The following is a 24,663-nucleotide window of genomic DNA, read 5'->3' as shown; positions in this document are numbered from 1 at the left end:
GGCGCTTTCCTGTTGCATCAGCTGGTCCCTCCCGGACCACGCGGCGCCAGCGCCGTGTTCCCGGGCGCTCCGGTCCATCTCTCCCTGGAGACCAGTGTTCCTTCCTCCAGACCGTCGTTTTGGGACTTAGATTTCTCTTGGTGGTGTGCCAGTGTCCGAGGAGAAGGCCACTGGCCCTTCGGGGAAAATGGGAGATGAGGAGAAGCCGGTGAGTGGGCTGAGTGGAGCCTGGAGGCCGGCCTGGGGCTCTCCTGGTACCCACGTTGCCCGACTGGGGGAAGGAGCGGGTGGAGGAAGTGGCCCCTGCCGTGTGGGGGGCGGAAGAACGAGGGTGATGATGGAGTGCTCGGACAACTCAGGGCCCCCTTTGGAGAGGAATCTCAGATTCATAAAGCAGGGAGGGGCCTTGCAGATCCCCTCTGGGTCCATCCTCTTTTTGTAGATGAGGAAACTGCGACCTTGAGCGAGTGTCTTGCTCGGAGGCACACAACTGATTAGAAGCCTTGACAGAGTTAGAATCTAGGGTTCCGGACTCCTAGACAAGTGTCTTTGGCTCGCCTTAGTCGAGAAGAATGTTGCAGAGCCTCATTTAATTCTGAAACCACGTACAAATAAAAGGCCTTAAGGAAGGGAACACCAAGTCACCGAGATCTGATCCAGCTTGTCCAAGTTTTGGGTAGTTTATAATAAATGGTGGAGACCGGATGAACCCAGCCGACAAACTCTAGAGAAGTTACGCACTTGCCTGCCTGGTGCTGGAGGCATGCTTCATCACATTCACGAACGCTCGTCAGTTCACCTCTGAGCTTTCCTTTCAGTGTCATCCTTTGCTTAGGAACATCTTCACAATACCGTTCTGTGTTCCAGCTTTTAGGTTGAAAGTTTAGAGTGCTTTTAAGTAAATATATAATACGTATATTCGCGCATTTTTGTTTTCTCTTCATGGGAAATAAAGAACGGTTTCCCATCATCTTTCCAGTTGTTGTAGGAAAGGTGAAATGGGCCTTAGGGTTCCAGAGAGACTCATTTTAATAAGTCCTGGCTCTGCTGTTACTAGGTGTGTACAAATGGGAAACTACTGTCTTTGAGCCGCTGTCATTTGTAAAATGGAGGGGTATTTAGAACACAAAAAACCTTGATGTTAATTCTCTCCTTCTTTACCATTATTCCTGTTCCTTTAGCAAATACCCACATGACCAAAACCAAAAACATACAATCAGAAAAATAGAGTTATTTCCTTCTCTTTCCATTTTAAATCTACACAAACATATCTGCAATTTTTACCTCTCTTTACTTGATATACTTGACAGGTTACATTAATCATATGGTATAGAGAAGGCATGCAGGTAATTTTTTTTTCTTTAAGAACTTTTATTGAGATACAATTGACATACAATAAATTGCATATAGTTAAGGTGTACAATTTGATGTTTTTTCTGTTATTAGTAGTGTATATATGGCAATCCCAATCTCCCAATTCCCACTCCAACACCCCCCCCCCTTCCTTCCCCACTTGGTGTTCATATGTTTGTTCTCTATATCTGTGTCTCTATTTCTAAGGCATGCAGGTAATCTTATACTTCTTCAGTTAGTACTTTACTTGATTAGAATGGACTTAAGGTGTGTTCATTGTTCATTTATTGACTATATATGAACCTTAAAAGTTCATTAAATCCTGAATACCAGAGTGGGGAAAGTATTAGCTCAATATGAAATTTGGAGTCATATTTTTTAAATTTATTTTGTTTTTTAAATCATACAAGTTGTAAGTTTTATGAAATTGAAAGGAACAATCAGAATGTCCACAAGTGGCAAATCGATAATAATGGAATGTTATTTGGCAATAAAAAGGAGTGAAACACTGATACATGTAACATGGATAATATTGAAATCATTATGCTAAAAGAAGCCAATCAAAAGACCATATTGTATGATTCCGTTTATATGAAATGCCCAGAATAGGCAAAGCCGTAGAGACAGAAAGATTAGTGGTTGCCAAGTGTTGGAGAGAGGTGGGGACAGGGAGTGACTGCTGATGGGTACAGGGTTTCCGTTGGGGGTGATGAAATTGATCGTGGTGGTACTTGGGCAACTGTAAATACACTAAAAACCACTGAATTATATGCTTTATGTGGGTGAATTTTATGATACAGGAATATATCTTAATAAAACTGTTTTTAAAAAATTCGAAGATCAAAAACATAGAAAACGAAAGCCCCCCGTCACATCCCCAGTTCTGGCCTCAAAACGCCTTCACTGATAGTGATCACATCTCCCCTTCGAGTTGACCACTGTCATCATCTGGGTGGGTATCTTTTTTTCCTGCCACTTGCAAGTTTTCTGAACCTAGGAAAATCATCTAGTTTTTTCTACTTTTATCTGTAAAATGGGAATAATGATAGCCATCGCACCGTGTTTCTATGAGAATCAGATGTGATTGTAGAGGAACTTTGTAAATTGTAAAACTTTATATGGTGAAATTTGCTTTAGGATGTTTCTATCTGAGCAGTTATAGGGAAGTAAGTAATTTATTTCTGAGAAGATACTCTTCGTAGTATCCCATAATGTGGTTTGGGGTTTCTCGACCTCAACACTCTTAACATTGTGGACTGGAGAATTCTTTGTTGTGGGAAGCTTGCTGTGAGTTGTTGGATGGTTAGCAACACCCCTGGCCTCTACCTACCCACTCTATGCCAGTTGTAGACCAACCCCCCCTCCCCCACCACCGCCAAATAGGACAACCAGAAAGGCTTCCAGACATTGCCAGGTGTCTGCTGGGGGGCAGAATTGCTTCTGGTTGAGAACTACTGGTAAGACCAATTCTTGTCATTGGTTGCTTTTTTGCACAGGACTTACTACTTTAAAACTTTCTATGACTTCCTAGAATTGAATTGAATTGAATTCTAATTGGAGTCCACGTTCTTTATGGTAACTTTTAGTGCTTGCTTCTGTGAGGCCTCTTCTGTCTAACTGACAATATTTCCTAAGAGATTTAGTCATTTTTTTCTCTCTCTGATATTTCCAACAATAAGTTTCTGTGTACACCTAGAACAAAACATCCTCCATTCTCAAAATCCAGCCTGTTGAACTCTTCTCCATCCTTTAAAGTCTTTTAAAGCCCTAACAGTTGCTGTTGTCCTGGCTTACTTGACATCTGATCAGAGTGCTACAGCTGTGTCCTTTTCTCCTCTAGGAGTTCCTCACACATGTCTGCCTTAGTTTCCCCGAAGAGATTGTTTGCATGCGGTAGGGGTTGGGTCTTATGTTTGCTTCTTCCACAGGGTTTAAAAAATACTGTGAACACAGAGGCTCTGGGTAGTACTTGTGGAATGGATAGATATATATTGCATTAGATTTTTTTTTTCTGAAAATACTACTGAATAAATTGCATGCTTCTTGTGGCTGTGTATTTAGTATATGTCCATTTAAACCTGAAGCGAGAGGCATGAGAACAAATAAAATGAATGAAATTTGAAGACTTGAATATTATCAAATAACTCCTCTACTTTCTTAGGGCTTGTCTTTATTGTAAATTGTTAACTTGTCTTTGACAGTAGTGAAATTTTCTAGTCTTTCAAAATCAGATTTCCACTTTAAAAAAAAATAGGTGCTAAAATAACATCCTCAGAACTTTTCTGGGGGCAGCATGGATGGATGTCAAATTAGATTAAAATATAAAACCTTCCTGTCTTTTTTGTTTTTTAAGGTGAGTGCCGGTGAGGAGAAACGAAAGGAAGGAGGCAAGAAGAAGAACAAAGAAGGCTCTGGGGATGGAGGTCGAGCAGAGGTAGATGTTTCCAGGGCTCTGATTAGGTTTGACATAAATACACTACCATGTGTAAAATAGATAGCTAGTGGGAGCCTGCAGTATCGCACAGGGAGCTCACCTGCGTGCTCTGTGAGGGCCTAGAGGGGTGGGATGGGGCGAGGGAGGGAATATATGTATACATATAGCTGATTCGCTTCACTGTACAGCAGAAACTAACACAACACAATTATACTCCATTAAAAAAAAAAAATCAACAAGGGGCAGGGAGCTGTCTCAGACTTGTCCTGTGTGAGATTCTAATGTTTTCATGGGGTTATAAGATGGTGCTAGATGGAAAAATTAGGGAGAAGAACTAGGGAAGTCTGAGAGGGGAAGAAAGACCTGCAGTTACTTGTTGTTGAAAAAGGAAAACAACTGAAGTACAAATGTAAGATAATCTGTGGAATTAGATATGAAAACCAGAGGACAGAAGTTGGTGAAAAGAGGACTGTGGTAATGAGTTGCCAAACGGGATGCTAGCTGTCTGACCATTTCATCCAATGAGACTTTAAGAGACTTGGTGTTTGAGCTTTTACTGACTACAACAGAAACCAAAGAAAGCCCTGTTCCTTCACCCCATTCCCACTGTTTCCACCTGGACTACCACTAGGGTTTGGTTTTTAAGCCAGGACAAATCTCCTTGACGCCTCTCAAGTGTAGAAAAAAGGCTTTCAGTTCATCACTTCATCACACTAAAAGGAACTGGCATTTCAAGAGACATCCCAGAATCAACCTGGATCCTGGGTGTCCTGCTTTAGGAGGCTGTTGAGCTTGTCTTCCTACTTTGTTTTTGAAGTTGAACTGCGGTGAACTATGCTTCACTTTTTGCTTTTGTCATTGCAACCGTTTTATTAGCGACTCTTTAGAAAACTGTCAGAATGCAGAGGAACAAAGGAATAGGCTTTTAAGAAGTATACTGTAGCGCGGTAAACTGACTTTAAAGAGCTGTTTTTATATATGTTGCATTGCTAAACTGATAGGGCTTCCACTTACTTAAGGGTAAGTTTGTCGGTGATCAAGAACTGCTGTGTTGCTTAGAGCCCTGCATAACCATTTCTGTTGTGTTTTGTCCATTGTATCCCACTGTAATTTTGGAGAATTGTTGATTGTGAATTTCAGACTTTGCAAGTAAGTAAGAAAATGCATATGTTCCCCAATTTCTTTTATACTTTCAATACAAGTAGTACATGCTGTTCTGTTTGAGCTTGAGGATTAGCCTGGAAATAGGAAACAAAGCATATAATTCGAGGACTTTTCTGAGTAGAGAATTGTACATGTGACATGTGATTGATTATATATGTTTTAAATGATCTGTCTAGAAAAAAAGTGCACAGTGAGATGTCCAAGACCTTTCCCCCTCCATGCTCCCATCATTTATGTTCTTGTCTTTTTTTTCCCTTCTAAGGGCAGTGGGCAGGTCTTATTCTTCTCTTGCATCTGCAGAGCCAGTCACAGAGTATCTGCTCCATGAATGTTGAATAAATTAAGTTTGACACTAAGTTCTTCTGATCAGGAAGTGCCAAATAGATGTGGAGATGAAGTGCAGCAAGATACAAAGGGTCTTGTGGGTGGGTGGGACCTTACTGATGCTTCTGACCATCAGTACACGTTACCTGGTGGGACCAGGTAGTGTGCTTTGGCCCGAGGGATTCAGAGCAGGGTTGTAGAATGATAGGCGCTGAGCTTTTAGTTAATTTATTAACTAAATTAATGGTGCTCCATCAAGGATTCTGAACCCTTGTGACAATTTAATGAAAAGCCCCCAAAGAGCACCTGAATAACTAAAGAAAGGGAAGGACTGTGGTAGGAGGGAATTATAAAGAGATTAAGGCTCTTCCATTTAAAAAACTTGAAGGCCAAGAAAAAATGATTGAAATGAGAGGGAAGTTTTGTATAAGGGAAGAAAAAATTAAAGCACTGCTTCACATAAGGTAAACTTTGTTTTTATTATTTCTTTCACTTTTCTAAAAAGGAAAGCAAGTGTTTACTGATTATTCATTTCTTCATTTGTTGTCTTGCAGTTGAATCCTTGGCCAGAATATATTAACACACGTCTTGAGATGTATAATAAACTAAAAGCAGAACACGATTCTATTCTGGCAGAAAAGGCAGAAAAAGATAGCAAGCCAATTAAAGTCACCCTGCCCAATGGTAAAGAAGTGGATGCAGAATCTTGGAAAACTACACCGTATCAAATCGCTTGTGGCATTAGGTATAAGCTACACCTGTCTTGACCTATTGTTTGTAATGAAACTTTTTTTTTATCTTGCCAAGTTTTATCTTCATAATATTTTTATGTTCCTGGTCAATGTTTTTGTTGTTTAATTTACCTTATTTGGGATTTTTAAAAGAATCAGAACGACGTAGAGCTTTATAGTCAGGATTCAAAGTTAATATCTGAAAGAGTCAACTTGGTCTCATGTTACAAAAGATTCTATATAGTTATTTCTCCTGCTTTGATCATTAAATGTCATATAAACAAGTAGAGAGTGCTTCACCTATTTTGACTAAAGTCTCAGTTTTAAAGTTAAAAATGAAGGTAGCTCATCTCAAAGGGGAAAGTTAAGAAACTAATATATGACACATGAAAAAAATGTACTGTTTTTATAAATCTAATGTTAGAGCTTTTGTTGGGCTGAGGAGAAGTTATTTCAGGTAACTGAGAATTAGATGCATGCTTTGTGATAGAGTAAATGCTTTCCTAATCTGATATGATTAGGATGAATAGTTGATAAGTTTATCAAAAAATGATAAAGTTGGGAAGCCATAAATTGATACATATATCTTCTACCAAGTATTGGCAAACCGTGGTCACGGCCTTTTTTTGTACAGCTCAAGGACTAAGAATCGTTCTTATGTTTTTAAACAGTTTGTAAAAAAGCAAGACAACTAAGAATATGCACCAGAGACCATGCATGGCCTGCAGTCCAAAATATTTATGCGGCCCTTCACAGAAACAGTTTGCCAACCTCCGTTTAGACATTTTAACTTAAAACATGTATATAGACATTTATTCATTAATATGTATGTAAGGCCGAGGTTTGGGGGGGTGGCATGCTAATTAACTTTTACATCATCTTAACACACTTGAGAAGCCATCTGAGTGCAGAATCCGTCCAGAGTTTTATGTAGTTGTTTCATCCACACCCGACTTGACAGTATTTTTTAGCGACTTGCCTTTATCCAGCCTTCCCAAACAGTCAACTTAGTTTTCACAGAAACTAATTCCCTTGTTGTATTACTTACATATTTCTGTTTATGTATAATAATTACATATTGAGCTGAAACAAACGAAGTCACCATAGAAATTGTCAAAAATGGTTGATTGTCATCAGTTTCATATTGTTGAACCTAAGATGTAAAATAACAAGTGCATAAACTAGATTTGGGAACCATCACAGCGGATTTGTGGTCAGCCCACTGTGCAGCTGGTGGGAGTAGGAGCAGTCAGGCCCAGGAGCCCTGTGTTTGGTATGCCTTGGCCTTCTTACAAAGGGAATGGAATGTTGCTGTTAATTTGACAAGTACTTCTACCTGAAGTACTTCTACCTTACTTGAAAGGCAGTAAAAAAGAAAGTTGTAATATTAAGCGGGTTTCCATGTGAGATCATAAATAACAGGATAGACCTTTTACTTGAGAGATGATTTAGCAGGTTAGGTAGATTAAGAGATTCCTCCATTGTTGCACAATGAGATTGTAGCTGTGTCAGTATTAAAACCCAGGCTCCTGTTAGTCCAGGAACTTTTTTCTCTACATGCTACAATATTGTTCTTCAGATTATATTGTAATTTATCCAGTGGCCAAATTTTCTCTTATTTTGAATTAATACTTTTATTGCAGTGTAACTGTCATATAACATATTAGTTTGAAAATATTTTGGGGGAAACTGCAAAATTCTAAGTTGAATCACATAAGACATTGATGAACTTTAGGTCTGGAGTTAAGTCACTGATCTAGAAGTGAGGCCATGACAGTTTTACAAAGATCCAGAATAGCTTCTGGTTCTGTGAAGAAGTATAGCCTTGATAACAGGCTATTTAAAGGTTCAGATGATTTGTGGTAAATATGAAAGGAAAAAAAAAGGGGAGGGGGCCTGCTCCATTTGCTTCAAAAGGTTTTTCTTGGAAGTTTTGTTTTGTTCCAAATCTTACAGTATAGATTATTTTACCCCTTCTTTGGAAAATCGAAATGATCTAGTATGATCTATGTGTAATCTTCATTTTCAAAATAACTCTATTGTTGGCATTTCAGGGTACCTTTTGGACCTTAAGATAAAAGTTATTTTCTTCTAATCTTTTGACAGCTGTTTTACACCAGTATGGTAAAATATACTTCCCTCTGCCAAATCCATGTATGTTTTGTGAAATGTGGATGTTTTATTCATTTTATTGGAACCATTTGATCTCAGGAGGAAAGGAAACATTGAATATAATCTATGGGAAATTAAGTGGGAGCACTGAAAAATGGGATAGGAATGTATTGTTTTCCTTCTGTTTGGTCCTTCTTTTCTGATCTTTCAGTGGGGAAGGATGTATAAACTTGGCTGTAAACCCTTACACAGAGCAAGCAGTGACTCACCCCCCACAGCAAGTTTAGCTCGCTGAAGCCTTCTTTTTTTTTTTTTTTTTTTAATTTTTTTTTTTTTTGGGGGGATACACCAGGTTCAGATCATGTGCTTTTATCCTAGGATTTTAGGGTCTGGTAGAGGCTATTCCCTTAGCCAATCTTACTACCTTTTTTGTTTGTTTGTTTGTTTTGGCACACGGGCTTAGTTGCTCCGCGGCATGTGGGATCTTCCTGGAGCTGGGATCGAACCCGTGACCTCTGCATTGGCAGGCGGATTCTTAACCACTGCGCCACCTAGGAAGCCCTCGCTGAAGCCTTCTGGTGGTAGATTCGATTAAGACTGAGTGCGAAGGCTTCATAGTGTAGGGTGTTGCCTGCCCTGTGTACTGTGTATTTCTTGCATATGTGCCGTTTTTATCCATATTATAAAATGTTTTATTAAGTAGTATTTCATTTCACCTATGTATTTATTATAAATAACATCGTCTTAGGCATTTGCAGAATTCTGAGATTAGCGTTGCCTCTCAAAGAAAAGACCTGTTACATTTTCAAGCAGGATAAACGCAGAGAAGTTATTTAGAGCCACCAGCCCCGCCCCCCTTTTTGTCCTTTGGCGTCTCCATAGCCCTTTGCTCTGCTTTATGGAAAACCTACCTGCAGAAGTTTAAAGATGAATCAGACCACTGGAAATTGTTGTTGTTTGTCACCGTTGCCATGTCGGCTTAAACAGGAAGCATTAAACGTCAAATAATAGTGTTCTGAATTTTCAGAGTCTTCTAGTCATATTCTTAGGGACATTTTTTGAATTTTGTTGCTTTTTCCATTGTATTTCAGAAAGATAAATATACATCTGTATATAATGTACAGGCATCCCTCAGAGAGATTCCAGACCACCACAATAAAGCGAGTAGCACAGTAAAGCAAGTCACATGAATTTTTTGGTTTCCCGGTGCATATAAAAGTAGTTTACGCTAGACTGTAGTCTATTAAGTGTGCAGTACTTTTATGTCTGAAAAAAAAGTACATGCCTTAATTGCAATACTTTATTATTGCTAAAAAAAAAATGCTAACCATTATCTGAGCCTTCAGTGAGTCATAGTAGTAACATAAAAGATCACTCATCACAGATCACCATAATAAATACGTAGAGTAAAAATGAAAAAGTTTGAAATGTTGTGAGAATTAACCAAATGTGACACAGAGACAGAAAGTGAGCAAATGCTGTTATAAAAGTGTGCCAGTAGGTTTAGAGTCTTGTGTTTTTATACGTGTGTATGTTTTTTAAGTCAAGGCCTGGCTGACAACACTGTTATAGCGAAAGTGAACAAAGTTGTCTGGGACCTAGACCGTCCTCTGGAGGAAGATTGTACCTTGGAGCTTCTCAAATTTGAGGATGAGGAAGCTCAAGCAGTAAGTTTTATTCACATTAACATTTGCAGGCTTTTCTAGCTTATTACTAAAGCCAGTGGGTGGCTAAGGTTTATTGACGTCTCAATGTCATATTTGAAATCTTCATTTTTGTCTTTCATTTAGGGAACGTAATAAAAGTGCTTGTCTTATAAAATTAAGAGGGACACGAATAAATTTATTTTTACTCTAGATACTTCAGTAGGGAAAATGTTCAGGGAATTTTGTTAAAAATTAATTAAGCAAGTAAAAGTTGTCTTGTACACTATCAGGCAATGCTTAATCGAGATGCATATATTTAACAAATAAATTCAAACATGATTTAAAGTTCTCTTCCTGTTGGACAGTTGATTTCCATATTTTTTTCATTTTAAAATGCAAATCTGAAAAGCGCTATAAAAATCAGTCTGCAATGATGGCAGTTTTCTCCTTTATTTCCCTATGTGGAACACCATATAAGAAGAAATAATATATTTTGTTTTAATGACAGTGGTTTACTTATGTATGTGAATCAATGGTTTTCAAATGTATGCTGGAGTCCTTACGTCCTTAATTTCAGGTGTACAGTTATGCGAATTTTAAAAATCGTTTTTGATACCTTACTAATAAATCTTAGAAACATTGCTTACGATATATCATATCTCATTTGAATTACCACCTTAAAACCAAGTACTGCCTTTTGATTTCAAAGCCCATATGTTTGTTCTTGGTTTTATAATTGTGTTATAGGCTCAAGTTGTACCACCTTAGTTGTTTGGGGCCAATAAGAAAAAAGCAGATATAGTTTTGAAGTGATGTTCTACAGCCAGGTAAATGCCAGAGCATAGTTCATGAGATTGACTCAGAAGACCCTGGGCCATTGCAGTTAATAAGACAGTCACATTGTGAGTGGCTGCTGTTTTCAGGGAACAAAATCCATCCCATTTAATTAATAATGCCAATTTTAATTTTAATTAGTTTGAAACCAACTAAACCAGATCATTTCTAAGGCTCAAATACATTTTAGTAACTAGAACCCTTTCAAATTATTTTGACTCTGAATAGAATCACACTGCAGTCTATAGATTTGTAAATTTAGATTTTCGTGTCGGGTTTATTTATAATAAATTTTACGTATCGTTCAAAACAAATTAATTTACAGCTTGTATACCCAGACTCAAACCATCCTATTTTTCTTTGAATTTTCAGGTATATTGGCACTCGAGTGCTCACATAATGGGTGAAGCCATGGAAAGAGTCTATGGGGGGTGTTTGTGTTATGGTCCACCAATAGAAAATGGGTTCTATTATGACATGTACCTTGAAGAAGGGTAAGTTATGTAACTGGATAAAGAAAAATAAAATCTGAGTTACTCTGGGTCCTTACGCTAATTTTAAAGAGTTCTCAGTAAAGGAAGAAGGATATAAAGCTCCTTGCTTCATAGTCACCAGGTATTCTCAGTAGTAAAACTTGAAGCGTTGTAGTAACTCATGATGTAGTAGAGGCTTGAATGAGAGCTCTCCTCTAGGTCAGTGGAGGTGGAGCCCTAAGCTATGTTTGGAAATAAAATGAAGCTTGGACCTCTCCTTTCCTTTAAACCTGAATACAGAGTTGGAGGAGAAGGGTTCACTAGGGAGAATGGGCTTAGTGATGACCGACGTAGAGGCCTCTGAAAATATAAAATATAAAAATAGTTTCTAAAAAAATGTCTAGTTTAAAATTCTTAATATATGATGCACGGGTCAATTTTTTATATTAAAACCCTTGAAGTATTCTAAAGAAACACTCCCCACCGAGCTGCGGTGTGAGTAGAATGGAAAGGAAAGGTGATATTTTCTTTTTCAGGGGTGTGTCCAGCAACGATTTCTCTTCTTTGGAGGTTTTATGTAAGAAAATCATTAAAGAAAAACAAGCTTTTGAAAGATTAGAAGTTAAGAAGGAAACTTTGTTGGAAATGTTTAAGGTAATGTGAACTGTAATGTGGTCTCTACTTGTATTTCACTCATTGACGTTACTTGAAGTACACTGGGGCTTAGTGTGCCACGCTGATGCCTAGCCTGTTCTTTAGGAAAAGTGAACAGCGTTTTTATAACATGAAATATTGACATAATTATGTTCATACAATGCTTAGATAAGATTACTTCAAATTGTATTTTAGCAGTAGTACTTAGAAGTAACAAAGGATGGTTATTTAAAAAAATAATTTTTCCTGTTTTCAGTACAACAAGTTCAAATGCAGGATACTGAATGAAAAAGTGAATACTCCAACTACCACAGTCTATAGGTGAGAATATCAAGTGTCATTAAATACCACTGATGTATATGTTAAGTCTTTGTTAAAATTCCTTTTATTTTATTTTTAGGTGTGGCCCTTTGATAGATCTCTGCCGGGGTCCTCATGTCAGACACACTGGCAAGATCAAGACTTTGAAAATCCACAAAGTAAGCAGTGTAACTTCGAAGGCTCTATATAAACATTTGTCTACTAAAGGTGTATGTTTAAACTGGCATTCGTTTCTCTTTTCAGTCATTTTTCTCTTAAATATGTAAGGGTGGATTTTTTTTTCTCATGGAGTCTACTGACTGTAGGCTCTACGTGTCACTAGCCTTTTTTTTGGTACAAATAATTTTTTTTGGCAGAATAAAAATGCTTCGAAGGGATAAATACAGGGTGTTTTGAAAGTAGTCACAAAAGTTAAAGTTCAGTAGGTACATCCGATAAAATTTTAGAAGAAGTTTTCAGATACCACATAATAAAAGAGTATAAGTTTAAAATTGTAGATACTAATATTCCAAGTATGCCATTTAACAGGAACAGTACCAATCACTTCACCTCTGTGAGTCTTACTTTTCTCCATTAAAATGAGAAAGAAAATAACGTTTGGCTACCTGTTGAAGGTTATAATTCCAGAAGTCCTTTCTAATCAGGCACCGTAGCTAAACCTTCAGCAGGTTCAGTCTATCAAGCCAACTACTTTGGGGTCATTGGGCGTTGTGGTCAGACTAGTGAATACTCTTGATGTGAGTATCTTTACCTACTGCCTTTCTCATAAAGTTTTTAATTTTTATTGAAGTATAGTTGATTTACAATGTTGTATTAGTTTCAGGTATGCAGCAAAGTGAATCAGTTATACATATACATATATCCACTCTTTTTTTAATCACTAGCCTTTTTCAGCTGAAATTCTCTCAAGCAGTGACTGATTGACTTACCACTGGCCACCAGAGCACACAGGGATGGAGATTTGGGAAATTTGCAGAATCACAAGTCATGGGCCATCATGGCTCTAAAGGCTTTGAGACTCCCTGTAGGAGTGTGTGCTTTTGCCTTTTGTATATCTAAGGTAGTAATTACCCAAGTTGTTCTTTTTAAACCAAACTAATCCTGCTGTAAGATTTTTTTTTTTTGGTAGGTTGGTCAGTTTTCCATTTTTGCTGAACCATCTTGTGGGAGATGCCCCTGCAGTCAGTCCTGTTTGTGGAGTTGTGTGAGTGGGGCTTGAGGGCTGGGCCATTTTGAGGGGACTTACACAGCCAGCTTGTGCTGTGCAATAAGTACAACCACCCTGGTGAGGCCTCAGCAACTGAGATGCTTATTTACTACACGTGCACTTTTTGTGGCATTTTTCTTGTCATAAGGACTAAATATGAATTTGGCTCATAATTGTGACTGCAAGAAATGACATCCAACTCTTAATAAATGAGATATTAAAAAACTTGAATATTATCTCATGGATATTCCTTGTTTTCAGAATTCCTCCACCTACTGGGAAGGCAAGGCAGATATGGAGACTCTCCAGAGAATTTATGGCATCTCGTTCCCAGATCCTAAAATGCTGAAAGAATGGGAGAAGTTCCAAGAAGAGGCTAAAAACCGAGATCATAGGAAAATTGGAAGGGTATGTTTAAAAAGAATAATGATGTGTCTAGACTGAGTTTTCTTTATATTCCTTTGAAATGTACTAGGAATTTACTTCTGAAGAGATGCTGTAGCTTTCAAGTAATGGTTGTTCTGTCCTGTAAAAGCTGTGCATTACTTGCTCCTCGTCCGCATTATCTTTCTAGAGTGTGTTCAGTACTGCACAGAAATTCATTTTAACTAATCCTTTTCTTGAGAACAAATGCTGATGACCTACATTTTTCCGTAAAAGAAGTATAGCAGCGTTTCACAGAGCTGGGAGTTACTTTAAAAATCCCCTGGTCTCAATGCCTTATTTTAAAGATGTGGAAACTTAAGTCATCTGCTCGTTGCCCAAGGTGACACAGAGAGTCACTGGTGGATTCTGTGGTGTCCTTTTCTTTATTCTTCTACCTAAACTGGGAGTTAGGTTTGGTAAAAACATTCCTTTCTCGAAGAATGTTTGCTCTGTGCTGGGTCAGGCCATGCCTGCTAGATTGTGAGGCCTGAGCAGGCGGCAGCACGCACTGTCCTGCTCTGCTGACTGCCTGAAATAAGATCCAGCAGGAAGGAGACCAGCAACAATTGGTGGGGTCCCTCCCTGAGGACTTGGGCATTTTGTGGGCAAAGGTAGGGGGGTGTGCCTCTTTAACCATGACCCAAAGTTAGCCAGCTTCTTCTCCATCTTTTATTTCATGATCAGTGTCTTTTCCCCAGTCTTCTTCCTGCTGTTCCTACTTGAAAAAAGAGAGGGAGACAGAGAGGGAGGGAGGAAGGAAGGAAAGAAAGGGGGGGGGTGGATAGAAGAGAAGGAGGGAAGGAAGGATCTTTGAGCTTTGAGGAATTAAAACTCTGAGAGCCACTGCTGTGCATAGTAGAAGAGAACTAAGACCCTTGCTCCACGTGACTCTTGGGTAAACTTGACTGGAGTCAGGAATGTACAGGCAGAGAATGTACTCGTGCTAAGTTGTAAGACACCTGCAGTACCAGAAGTGTTGACATGTTTTCTTTGATTTGGGAATGGCACCAATTAAAATATGAAGCATCATGACCATATTCTGAACTCAAGAACCCTAAAGTTTATGTTGATATTTTTATATCCTCTATATGCTTTCTTTTGCTTTTGTTTTACCCAGGACCAAGAACTCTATTTCTTCCATGAACTCAGCCCTGGAAGTTGCTTTTTCTTGCCGAAGGGAGCATACATTTATAACGCACTTATTGAATTCATCAGGGTAAACCATATTCATTACTTTCTTCTGTAGATTTAAGACATAAGTTGGTTTTATTGAATAAGGTCTGTCAAAGAGAAAGATAATCTTGTGTTTGAGAAGAAACATTCAAAGAGTAAATGAAAATAGATGTATTAAGTCTCATAAAATGTTTAGAAAAATTCTTTCCTCCTAATCCATGATCTTGTCCACACACATGGGTGTGTGCACCTGAGACAAGCTGGTGAACTTGAAGTGGGGCCTGTGACCCTTTACATAGGAGCTCTGTGGCTTTCCGACTGTTCATTTGTATTTTCCTTGGAAAAGCAAGTTAATCTTTACATTGCTTTTTTGATTTGTAAACTATGAAGTGTTTCAAGCATACATTTATAGAAAATAACCAGCAACATCTCTGTACTCACCACCTTATTTAACACATATCTACTGGGCTATATTTGCTTCAGATTTTTTATTGAGGTAAAGTAATACGTGTATGGTGGGGAGGGGGATTCCCCTTTGAGACCCTTTCTGATCCATTTCCCTCCTTTCCTAGAAGAAACTGCTATTTTGAAGTTAGCATGGGTGGATCCTTTTTGTCCATGCAATTTTTACATTACCCCATAAATATGTACCCTAAATTATGTGTTTCTTTGCTTCAAACTTACATGCATGAAGTCTCATTGTATGTCAGTTTGCATTGTGATTTTCATTTTAGATATGTACAGATCCACCTCATGTTCAGTTAAGTATTAGTCCGTCATATAACAACCACGGTGTTCATCTCTTTACCGGGGGACACCGAGTTATTTTCCATTCTCCCATATCACCAGTTGTGCTGCAGTAGCCTCCTTATGTACCTACGCAGGAGCTTCCTCTTTGGTGTATACCTCCAGGTGGACCTTCTAGATTATAAGATGTGCATCTTGAAGTTTGCTAGATAGTATAAAATTGCTCTTGAAATTTTTACTTCCACCAGAAGTATCAGCATTTGTTCCCTACATGTGCATTGTGCTTGTTTTCCAACAGAGCGAATATAGGAAACGAGGATTCCAGGAGGTGGTCACCCCAAACATCTACAACAGCCGACTCTGGGTGACCTCGGGCCACTGGCAGCACTACAGCGAGAACATGTTCTCCTTTGAGGTGGAGAAGGAGCTGTTTGCTCTGAAACCCATGAACTGCCCGGGACACTGGTATTCAGCAATTTTGAATTTCCATCAAAGATTCTTTTGCAATCAGTCCTAGATTGTTTTCCCTCCTTTGAAAGTATTTTGTGAAAAACAAATTATGTAATCAGAGGAGTGTTTAAATGCATCATTATTCTGGTGTTGTCACAGCTTCTGTGCCCAGTTAGATCCTCAGATCCAGAGGCATTTGAGAAAGGCACTGGGATCGCAGCAGTGAACAGGCAGGATACAGAACAGGGGAGACTGAATGTGGGGCATAGCAGATTTTTTTTTTTTTCTTAAAGAAACATGTATCAAAACCTAATGCTGATGACCTTGGAAAGTCTTCGTTGCCTTGAGGCAGCTCACTTTCTGTCCTTGAAAGCTGCGTGAAGAGCAGCTTGGGGGTCAGACTGGGCTGAGCTGTGGCTCCAGGTAGCTGAGTCGTAGCTCCTAGCACTGCTCCCAGTAGCAAGGCCTCAAGGGCAGAGGGGCTGAGACAGAGGAGTCTCCACGAGGAAACTGGCTTTGTAGGTCAGGGAACCGAGTTCAAGTTCATTCTTAGTTTTCCCAGATTCTTCAGTTTCTGAAGCACTTTTGGGAGCAACAAGAAAGTACAGACTTTAGTTTCCACTATTATAAATGATGTGTATATAGCTAAGATTTTCTTTAAATTATGAGCCTTAAAGGCGGTCCTCAAATTAACAGAAATATTGAGCACAAGGATATGACTCCAGACTTATGGAAATACATATTTTATTTTCTCCTAGTTATGGATGGTTGTATTAGAATTTATTTACTGCTTTATTCATACACGTTCTTATATTATTGTATGAAGCCCAGAACTTCGAGAAGTGTTGTTTGTATAAACAGCTAGAACCGGTAACTTTTTGTCAGCCTTCCTTATGGCATTAGAGAGGCAGTTTTATTCTTGTGAAATTAAGTGTGAGTGGATTTTACTTTTCTCTTTTCTTCAGCCTTATGTTTGATCATCGGCCGAGATCCTGGCGAGAGTTGCCTCTGCGACTAGCTGATTTTGGGGTGCTTCATAGGAACGAGCTGTCGGGAGCACTCACAGGACTCACTCGGGTACGAAGATTCCAGCAGGACGATGCTCACATATTCTGTGCCATGGAGCAGGTATGGGACTCTGAGGTAAAACACTTTGAAAGAAGTATCACAAAAACCGAGAAAAATTAATTACCACTGTGTCACTTTTTCTTTTCTTTTCTTTTTTTTTAAATTTAAAGATTGAGAATGAAATAAAAGGTTGTTTGGATTTTCTACGTACAGTATATAGCATATTTGGATTTTCTTTTAAACTGAACCTGTCTACTCGCCCGGAAAAATTCCTTGGAGATATTGAAGTGTGGAATCAAGCTGAGAAAGTAAGTGGTAATTTTCAGCGGGTTTCAGTATTATTTGACTGAAATTGGCTTGCGTCCTAATGTGAGAAAGCCAAGCCTCTTTAAATGGATAAAAGCAAAAGAAAATTGGAAATGGTTTCTAGGCTTGTATAAGCTAGTTTTTTTTCTCTTTGATTTTGTATTTTAGAAGCGGTTGAATGTTTTTTTCAGTCATCAAGCAGTAACCTTTAAAGGGGTTTGTGTATGAGTATGTCTAGGTGGACAAAATTGTAAAACAAAGAATAGTGACCCATAAAAGTAGTTACAGTATTTTTCGTCTCAAATTAGGCTGGAAGAAGTTAGCATTTGAACAAAAATTAAAATCATTTTGCTTTATCCATAGCAACTTGAGAACAGTCTGAATGAGTTTGGTGAAAAGTGGGAATTAAATCCCGGAGATGGAGCTTTCTATGGTCCAAAGGTCAGTGCCAGAGTCTGTTTTGAGAGTATTATGTCTCTCATTTTTGAGTGAAGAGGAGACTACTTTAAAATAAGTTTAAAAAAATTCAACCCTAATACAACCCAATCTTTGCTTCTTAGATTGACATACAGATTAAGGATGCCATTGGTCGGTACCACCAGTGTGCAACAATCCAGTTGGATTTTCAGTTGCCCATCAGATTTAATCTAACTTTTGTAAGGTGAGTTTCTAGTGTCTGCTCTGAATATTCTTCTTCAAGGACATATAAAGGAATATATATACATAAAATAAAGCAAAACAAATTCTTTTTTTTTCTTTTTCTTTCTAGCCATGATGGTGATGATAAGAAAAGGCCAGTGATTATCCACAGAGCCATCTTGGGGTCAGTGGAAAGAATGATTGCTATCCTCACTGAAAACTATGGGGGCAAATGGTAATTTTTGTCACTGTTTTCTTCTCTTTTTGTCTGGACCATGTAAATTGACTGTCAGAAACGTCTAGTGTCCAATTTGGTTATATGATGGAAAGGGAGAAGGAATCCAGGTGGTCACTTCTAATTAATGACAAGTGTTCACTAAGAAGTGAGGAATCACAATCTAAACCCAAACTTTTTTAGCTTTAAGAATGTTTGTTATGAGTAATTATTTTTTTATTTTAGCGCTTGATTTGTTTGACTGTTATATAAATGCTTTCTAATTAGGAATTATTATTCAGTAAGAAGCTTATTGTTTTGATTGCATTTCAAGTAACTGGGAATTTATAAAACTTTGATGGTTTTGTGTGAGTAAGCAAGAGTAGGCTTTTAGCAATACCTTGTTCAGTGTTGCTGATCATAATAAACAAGTATTTTGGACCCTTTAGAAGCCACGTTTTTTGTTTGTTTTTTGTTTTTTGATTGAAAGTATAGGCTCCATAATTCCCAGGTGGTTCTAGTGGTTAGGACTCTGTACTTTCACTGCTGTGGGCCCAGGTTCAATCCCTGGTGAAGGAACTAAGATCCTGCAGGCGGCGTGGTAAAAATAAAAAAGAAAGTACAGACTCCAAACTGATCAACATTTTTGTGTCTTGTTTCTAGAAGCTTATGTTTCCACTGGCAAGATATAAGCACATGATTTGTTTTTTATTTTCTAAGCAGCTTTGTCTGGGCCCACATTTTGTGAAGGAAGCTGAAAACAGCACATGGTTATAAAACACCCGTTTTGTAGAACCTGCCATACTACATTGCAGTCATTTCAGCTTATGTGTAGTTTGGTTAGTTCAGACGTTGGGCGGGGGCCGTATCATACTTGTCAATGAAATAAGCTAATCTCCTTTTAGTTATATTTCACAAAATCAAATCAAATATGGGCAATATTCTCTATTCACAGTCTAGAGAATGGGGGGTCCTCAGCTAATTGCTCTAGCAAACCTGTAGTAGGTGGGGGAAAAACCCACAGTTTGTGTAGAATTTAGTGCCTACTCCAGTCTTTTCTCTAATGTAACAAAACAACTGAAAATAGAGGAGTAACCAAGAGAAACACTGGCCTGATGTTTGCAGCACGAGGAGGGGTCGGACACCAGAAATACCTGAAAGGGAGAATTGTTAATGGCGTCACCTTTTAATAAGTAGTGAAAACACACGCATTTTTACCAAGTACCATCACCAGTTATTATTGGTTCCACTTTATTGAATCCTACAAAATGGATCTTGAATAAACTGAAGGTACAGTCTTTGTCCCTCGATGAAGAATAAGTTATAACACTTGAACAAAATAACATTTTGAGTAAAATAACTGGAATCACTACCTGTGCTTCTTAATCAGTGTGTTAAACCCTCTGACAGCAGGTGTGTGGTGTTCTGTTACCTGATGTGTTGAACTGTGGGTGTAGTCTCTGCCCTCTGTTTGTTTTGTTATATTTGCTTAGCGAGACAAATCTTATAGATCTTCCTGACTTAGGGTTAGTTTTCTGCTCCTGAATCTCTGTTTAGTCCTTACTGGATATTGAAAAAAAGCCAAGTATTTTAAAGTGGCCCTTGCTGTTTCAAGAAAAGGTACTGAAGAGTAGACTAAGAAATATGCCATCCTTGTTGAGGAAAGTGCCCAAATCCACATTAAATATTTTTAATTTCTTCTAAAGGCCCTTCTGGCTGTCTCCTCGCCAGGTGATGGTAGTTCCAGTGGGACCAACATGTGATGAATATGCCCAAAAGGTAATCCTTAAGTATGACTTTCTTTAAATTTAATAGCTGTTGTTCAGCTTTCCAATCTCATAAACTGTATCTATTTTTGGTAAATCGAGCTGCTTGTGATATAGAGAAATGTTTCTATTTTCAGTCTGTGGTAAACCTGAGTAGATCATATTACCTTTTTAATGCTTTTTTATGTGGCCCCATGCTTAGACTTAATTTGGAAAGTGTCTTGTACACACTTGTACGTTTTAGTTTTTAGTGCTAGCAAATACCAGATGCCTCAGTGTGACATGTAAATTCAAGTGTATAATACAGTTTAAGCTGCTCTTTGACTCAGTAATTTTGCTTTGTTTCTAATGTGCATTTCTTTAATTTAAAATTTTTTTTCAGGTTCATGGCATGACAGCAGTGTTTGCCCTAGCTACCAAAAAGCCACCTTACTAACAAAAGTACAAATATCCATTCATACTTCATACATTAAAGACTAGAACAATCTACTCTGTTACAGCAACATTTCCATACTAAGGAATTTCAAATTATAAAAAGTTGTGTCATTGAAAAAAGTGTTGTTTCATAATTGTAAGCTAAAAGTAATAAATTGGCTAGTTAAAACAGACAAAAATCTAAATATCAATGAGTAACATTGTAATATCAAAATCACCATGCTTTCAGATCATCAGAGTAAATTGCACTCGGGTCTCGACTGTCTTTAAGAAATAAATGAACATTAACCAGCTGATAGGCAAACCATTGGAGATGTACTGTGCTCCTATTACTGCACATGGTAATTTAGCTGAAATGATGGGAATCAGTTATGCTCAGTGGTTGATGGATTGTACCTTATCATGTTTGCACCATGAAATCTCACACAGTAGAAAAAAGGTCTGTATTACTTAACTCATTTCTCAACTGGAGATAGTACTGTCTTTCTCCTTTCCATCTGGTGCTTTATTCTTTAAAATAGGTTACAGTTGAGAGTGTAGTCTTATCCTGGCACTTTAATAATCTAAGTCAGACCCCTTCTGAAATCTGCATACTTATAAAATTCCAGGAGGTTCATTGGTAATGATCACCAAGCCATACCAGCCTATTAGTGAAATAAAAATGGATCATTCAGATCTTTTTGTCATATGAGTGGTAATTGGTTGTCAGATAGATGGAAAATTTAATCAACAGTGTATTTAATTCACAGTTTATCCCTCGAGCAGAATATAGTTTTGTAGTTCCAAATCACAATAATATATGCTTCAGTGTATATATTAACATTCCTTCTTAATGCTTGCATGATTATCCAAATCATATGTTAAATAAAATCGTTTAAGATCAAAATATAATTCTCATTTTTGATCTGAAAAATCCTATGTCTCTGTTTAAACAGGTACGGCAGCAATTCCACGATGCCAAATTCATGGTGGACACGGATTTGGATCCGGGCTGTACATTAAACAAGAAGATCAGAAATGCACAGTTAGCGCAATACAACTTCATCCTTGGTAAGAAAGGAGACCTTCCAACCCTTAGGGAAACTTGAAATCCTAAGACTTAGGCTTAAGAGAATTGTGGTCATCAGGAGTTCTTTCTCATCCTGATCTCAAACTTTATGTTTGTTCTGTTGATATAAGAGGAACATTTTAGTTTGAAAAAGAATAATCTTGAAAGATTTGTCTAAAAATCTTCTCCCCCTCACCTCCTGCTTTTTCATATGGTGAGTTTTTATTAAGTTGGCTGGATTAAGTAACTCAGTAAGCCCAGCAGTTCTAGTTGTTGCAAAATGATGGGTTGGGTTTTGTTTGTTTTGTGTTTTAATGGATAGATTTGGTCACCTGCACAATTTAATGACTTAGAAGCTACAGGGTGGATTTCTGTTCGATATTCAATAGGAATCCTTTCACCTAACAAAGCTTTGTGGGTTTTGGTTTAGTTGTTGGTGAAAAGGAGAAAACCAGCGGCACTGTCAATATCCGTACCAGAGATAATAAGGTGCACGGAGAACGTACTATTTCTGAAACCATCGAGCGGCTCCAGCAGCTCAAGCAGTCCCGCAGCAAACAGGCAGAAGAAGAATTTTAAGGAAGAACTTTGCGCATCTTGGCTCAGTGGAAAGGATAAGCATATTTCCACAGCATTAACTTTGTACAGTGGAAAACATCAGCTTATACTGACCTTGGAACAGTTTGGCAGAGTCTGCAGAGAAGACTGCAGGATCAACCTTTTTTGAACTAGACAGATTTTAGATCATACGTATTTGAAGGAGGTAATTAAAAGTGACACAGTGAAATGATTTTATTCATTAAATTTCTGAGCACTGGGATAAAAACATAAGGAATGCTCTGATGTAATATGGAAGAATGTTTTTGTAAATTTAATACAGCTAAAATGTGTTTTCAAATTTGATTAACGGAAAACAAAGAATAGAATTGGATTATGATGCAAAAAATAAAAACTTTTATTCACATAAGCGTCAACTGCTCTGTCCCTCATGTCCATACACACCTACCTGGAACAAATTGTGTGATTCAATATTTATCTTTCATGTTTTATAATACACATGATGTCAGTTGGATGAGGGTTAAAATCTATGGTGTATGCCATTCTCACACTGGGATATGAACCAGGTGCCTGCTTCTCTGTCATAGTATGACGTCTTGTAGGAATATCACTTGATTGTTTTGGGGATACAGACCTTTTAAAACAAAACCAACCATGAAGCTAATTTAGAGTAGATTTGTACAAATTTTTAAGAGGAAGGATGAGTCTTCAAAAAAATGTATGTTTCACAGATACAGAGAACAAACTAGGGGTTATCAGGGGAGAGGGAACCAGGGAGGGACAATAACGGGGTAGGGGGTTAAGAGGTGCAAACTGTTATGTGTAAAATCAGCTACGAGGAAAAATTGTACAATACGGGAAATGGAGCCAACATTCTGCAATGAATGTAAATGGAGTATAACCTTAAAATTTTTGAATCATATTGTACATCTGTAACTTACATCATACATCAGCTATACTTCAATAAAAAAAAAAAGAAATGTATTTATGGTGGACTGTTTTGGGCCCCAGAATTTTTTATACAAATTCCCTATTCTCCCATAAGGGATAATTTATGTTTTTTTTGTTTGTTTGTTTTTACTATTGAATGGTGTTTTGGAGAACACCACAAAGTAAGATATTCCTTATGTGGATACATATTAATTCCTTTTTAGTTATTTTAAAAAGGCAACATCTTGTCAGTTTGCCAGTAATTCCAGTAACTTGTTTGCTAGGTCACATCAAAGCAGAGCCCATTTGCATAGATCCATTCTCACTTTAATAAAGGAGATAAGATCTTTCATCATAGGGATTTATTTTTTTTCAAAGCTTCATAATTAAGCCTGCTTATGATGTCTTAAGACTTAGTCTTTGATAGATTTATAATTAACTTCTATGCTTATCTTGGGAAACTAATTTTGTATTTAAACCAGAACTTTGCATTCTCAAGTCATGACACCAAAATTTCGGGTTCATTTTAAAACTGTATTTGACTTTTATTTCTTTAAAATTCATAGTATCTTAGTTTGAATTTTTCCTCAGTTTTAAAAAACTCATACTGCAGAATTATTTTAAATGGTTTCCTTAATAACATAGTCCAAAGACCAACTATGGTTTACCTAGATTTTTTTTTTCATTGCCTATTAATTTTCTTGAAATATTTATTAGAGGGGCTTCATAAATCTTGTATTAAGATATAAAAGTATAATAAAGACATAGGTAGGCAGGACTGGGAATCAAAAACCCCTCTTTGTAATTGACACCTTCTTAGCTTAGTCCCCACTTCCAGTGGAAGCATTAGGGGACCACTCTCTTATCCCATCAAAGCTCTTATGTCTGTGGTTTGCTTTGTTTTCTTTTCCTTTTCTTTCTGAAGAGCAGAGACTTCTTTGTATTGTATCCCTCTGATCTCTTCTGGCATATAACGAAGAATTGACAGAAGCCAATTGCTGGGAATTCCCTGGTGGTCCAGTGGTTAAGATTCCATGCTTCTACTGCAGTGGGCACAGGTTCAATCCCTGGTCAGGGAACTAAGATCCCGCATGCCATGTGGTGTGGCCAAAAAAAAAAGTGACAGAACCCAATTGCTAAGGCTGTTTTGAGAGTTATATGATCTTGGTAATAAAATATATAGGCAGGAACAGTGTGAGAACACGCATCTACAAAGACAGATTTTATCAAGGTAAATAGGTACCAAAAATAAAGTAGGTACCAAGATGTGTGAAATAGGCACCAAAACCGCAATCAGGTTAAACCAGAATCTTCAGAGGTGTAACATAAAGTCAGGAGTACTGAACAGGCAGGTTAAGACAGAGAAAGGACTTTACGCAAGTGAAAGGGTGAAGGACCTGGGATGGTGGGCTGAGGTCACACTTGAGCCCCTGGTGCCCTCGTGTGCCCAGTACATCCACTTGCTTCACCTCCTCACCTTTACTACATCCCCAGACAACTGCTCTGTGACTGCTAGACAGTGCTTCTCAAATCATACTGGACATGGAAATCACCAGGAGACAGAGTGAAAATGCGCATTCACTCTGTAGGTCTGGGTCCTGGGATCCTGCTTCTAATAAGCTCCAAGTTGATGCTGAGAAGCACACGGAG

General features: G+C 38.0%; 1 protein-coding gene across 2 annotated transcripts; it reads left to right on the top strand.

Moving 5' to 3' along the window:
• Positions 1 to 22,492, top strand: TARS1 (threonyl-tRNA synthetase 1). 2 transcript variants are annotated; one of them, XM_057708943.1, is made up of 19 exons: positions 1 to 208; positions 3,707 to 3,787; positions 5,830 to 6,020; positions 9,662 to 9,785; positions 10,971 to 11,092; positions 11,608 to 11,725; positions 11,982 to 12,046; positions 12,126 to 12,204; positions 13,515 to 13,661; positions 14,797 to 14,895; positions 15,898 to 16,064; positions 17,015 to 17,192; positions 17,288 to 17,425; positions 17,787 to 17,864; positions 17,984 to 18,084; positions 18,193 to 18,297; positions 19,983 to 20,055; positions 21,413 to 21,527; positions 21,956 to 22,492. In XM_057708943.1, exons 1-19 carry the CDS (start codon positions 188 to 190, stop codon positions 22,102 to 22,104), a joined length of 2,151 nt encoding a protein of 716 aa, XP_057564926.1. In that variant the 5' UTR covers positions 1 to 187; the 3' UTR covers positions 22,105 to 22,492. The 2 variants fall into 2 exon arrangements, with proteins under 2 accessions (XP_057564926.1, XP_057564927.1); XM_057708944.1 differs by having other exon boundaries at positions 4 to 208; positions 17,015 to 17,177.
• The last annotated feature ends 2,171 nt before the right edge of the window (positions 22,493 to 24,663 follow it).

The sequence above is a fragment of the Hippopotamus amphibius genome, chromosome 15 (genome assembly GCF_030028045.1).
Source record: "Hippopotamus amphibius kiboko isolate mHipAmp2 chromosome 15, mHipAmp2.hap2, whole genome shotgun sequence".
Lineage (NCBI taxonomy): Eukaryota > Metazoa > Chordata > Mammalia > Artiodactyla > Hippopotamidae > Hippopotamus > Hippopotamus amphibius.
Note: the sequence above shows the minus strand (reverse complement) of the source record. Positions and strands in the feature narration are given on the sequence as shown.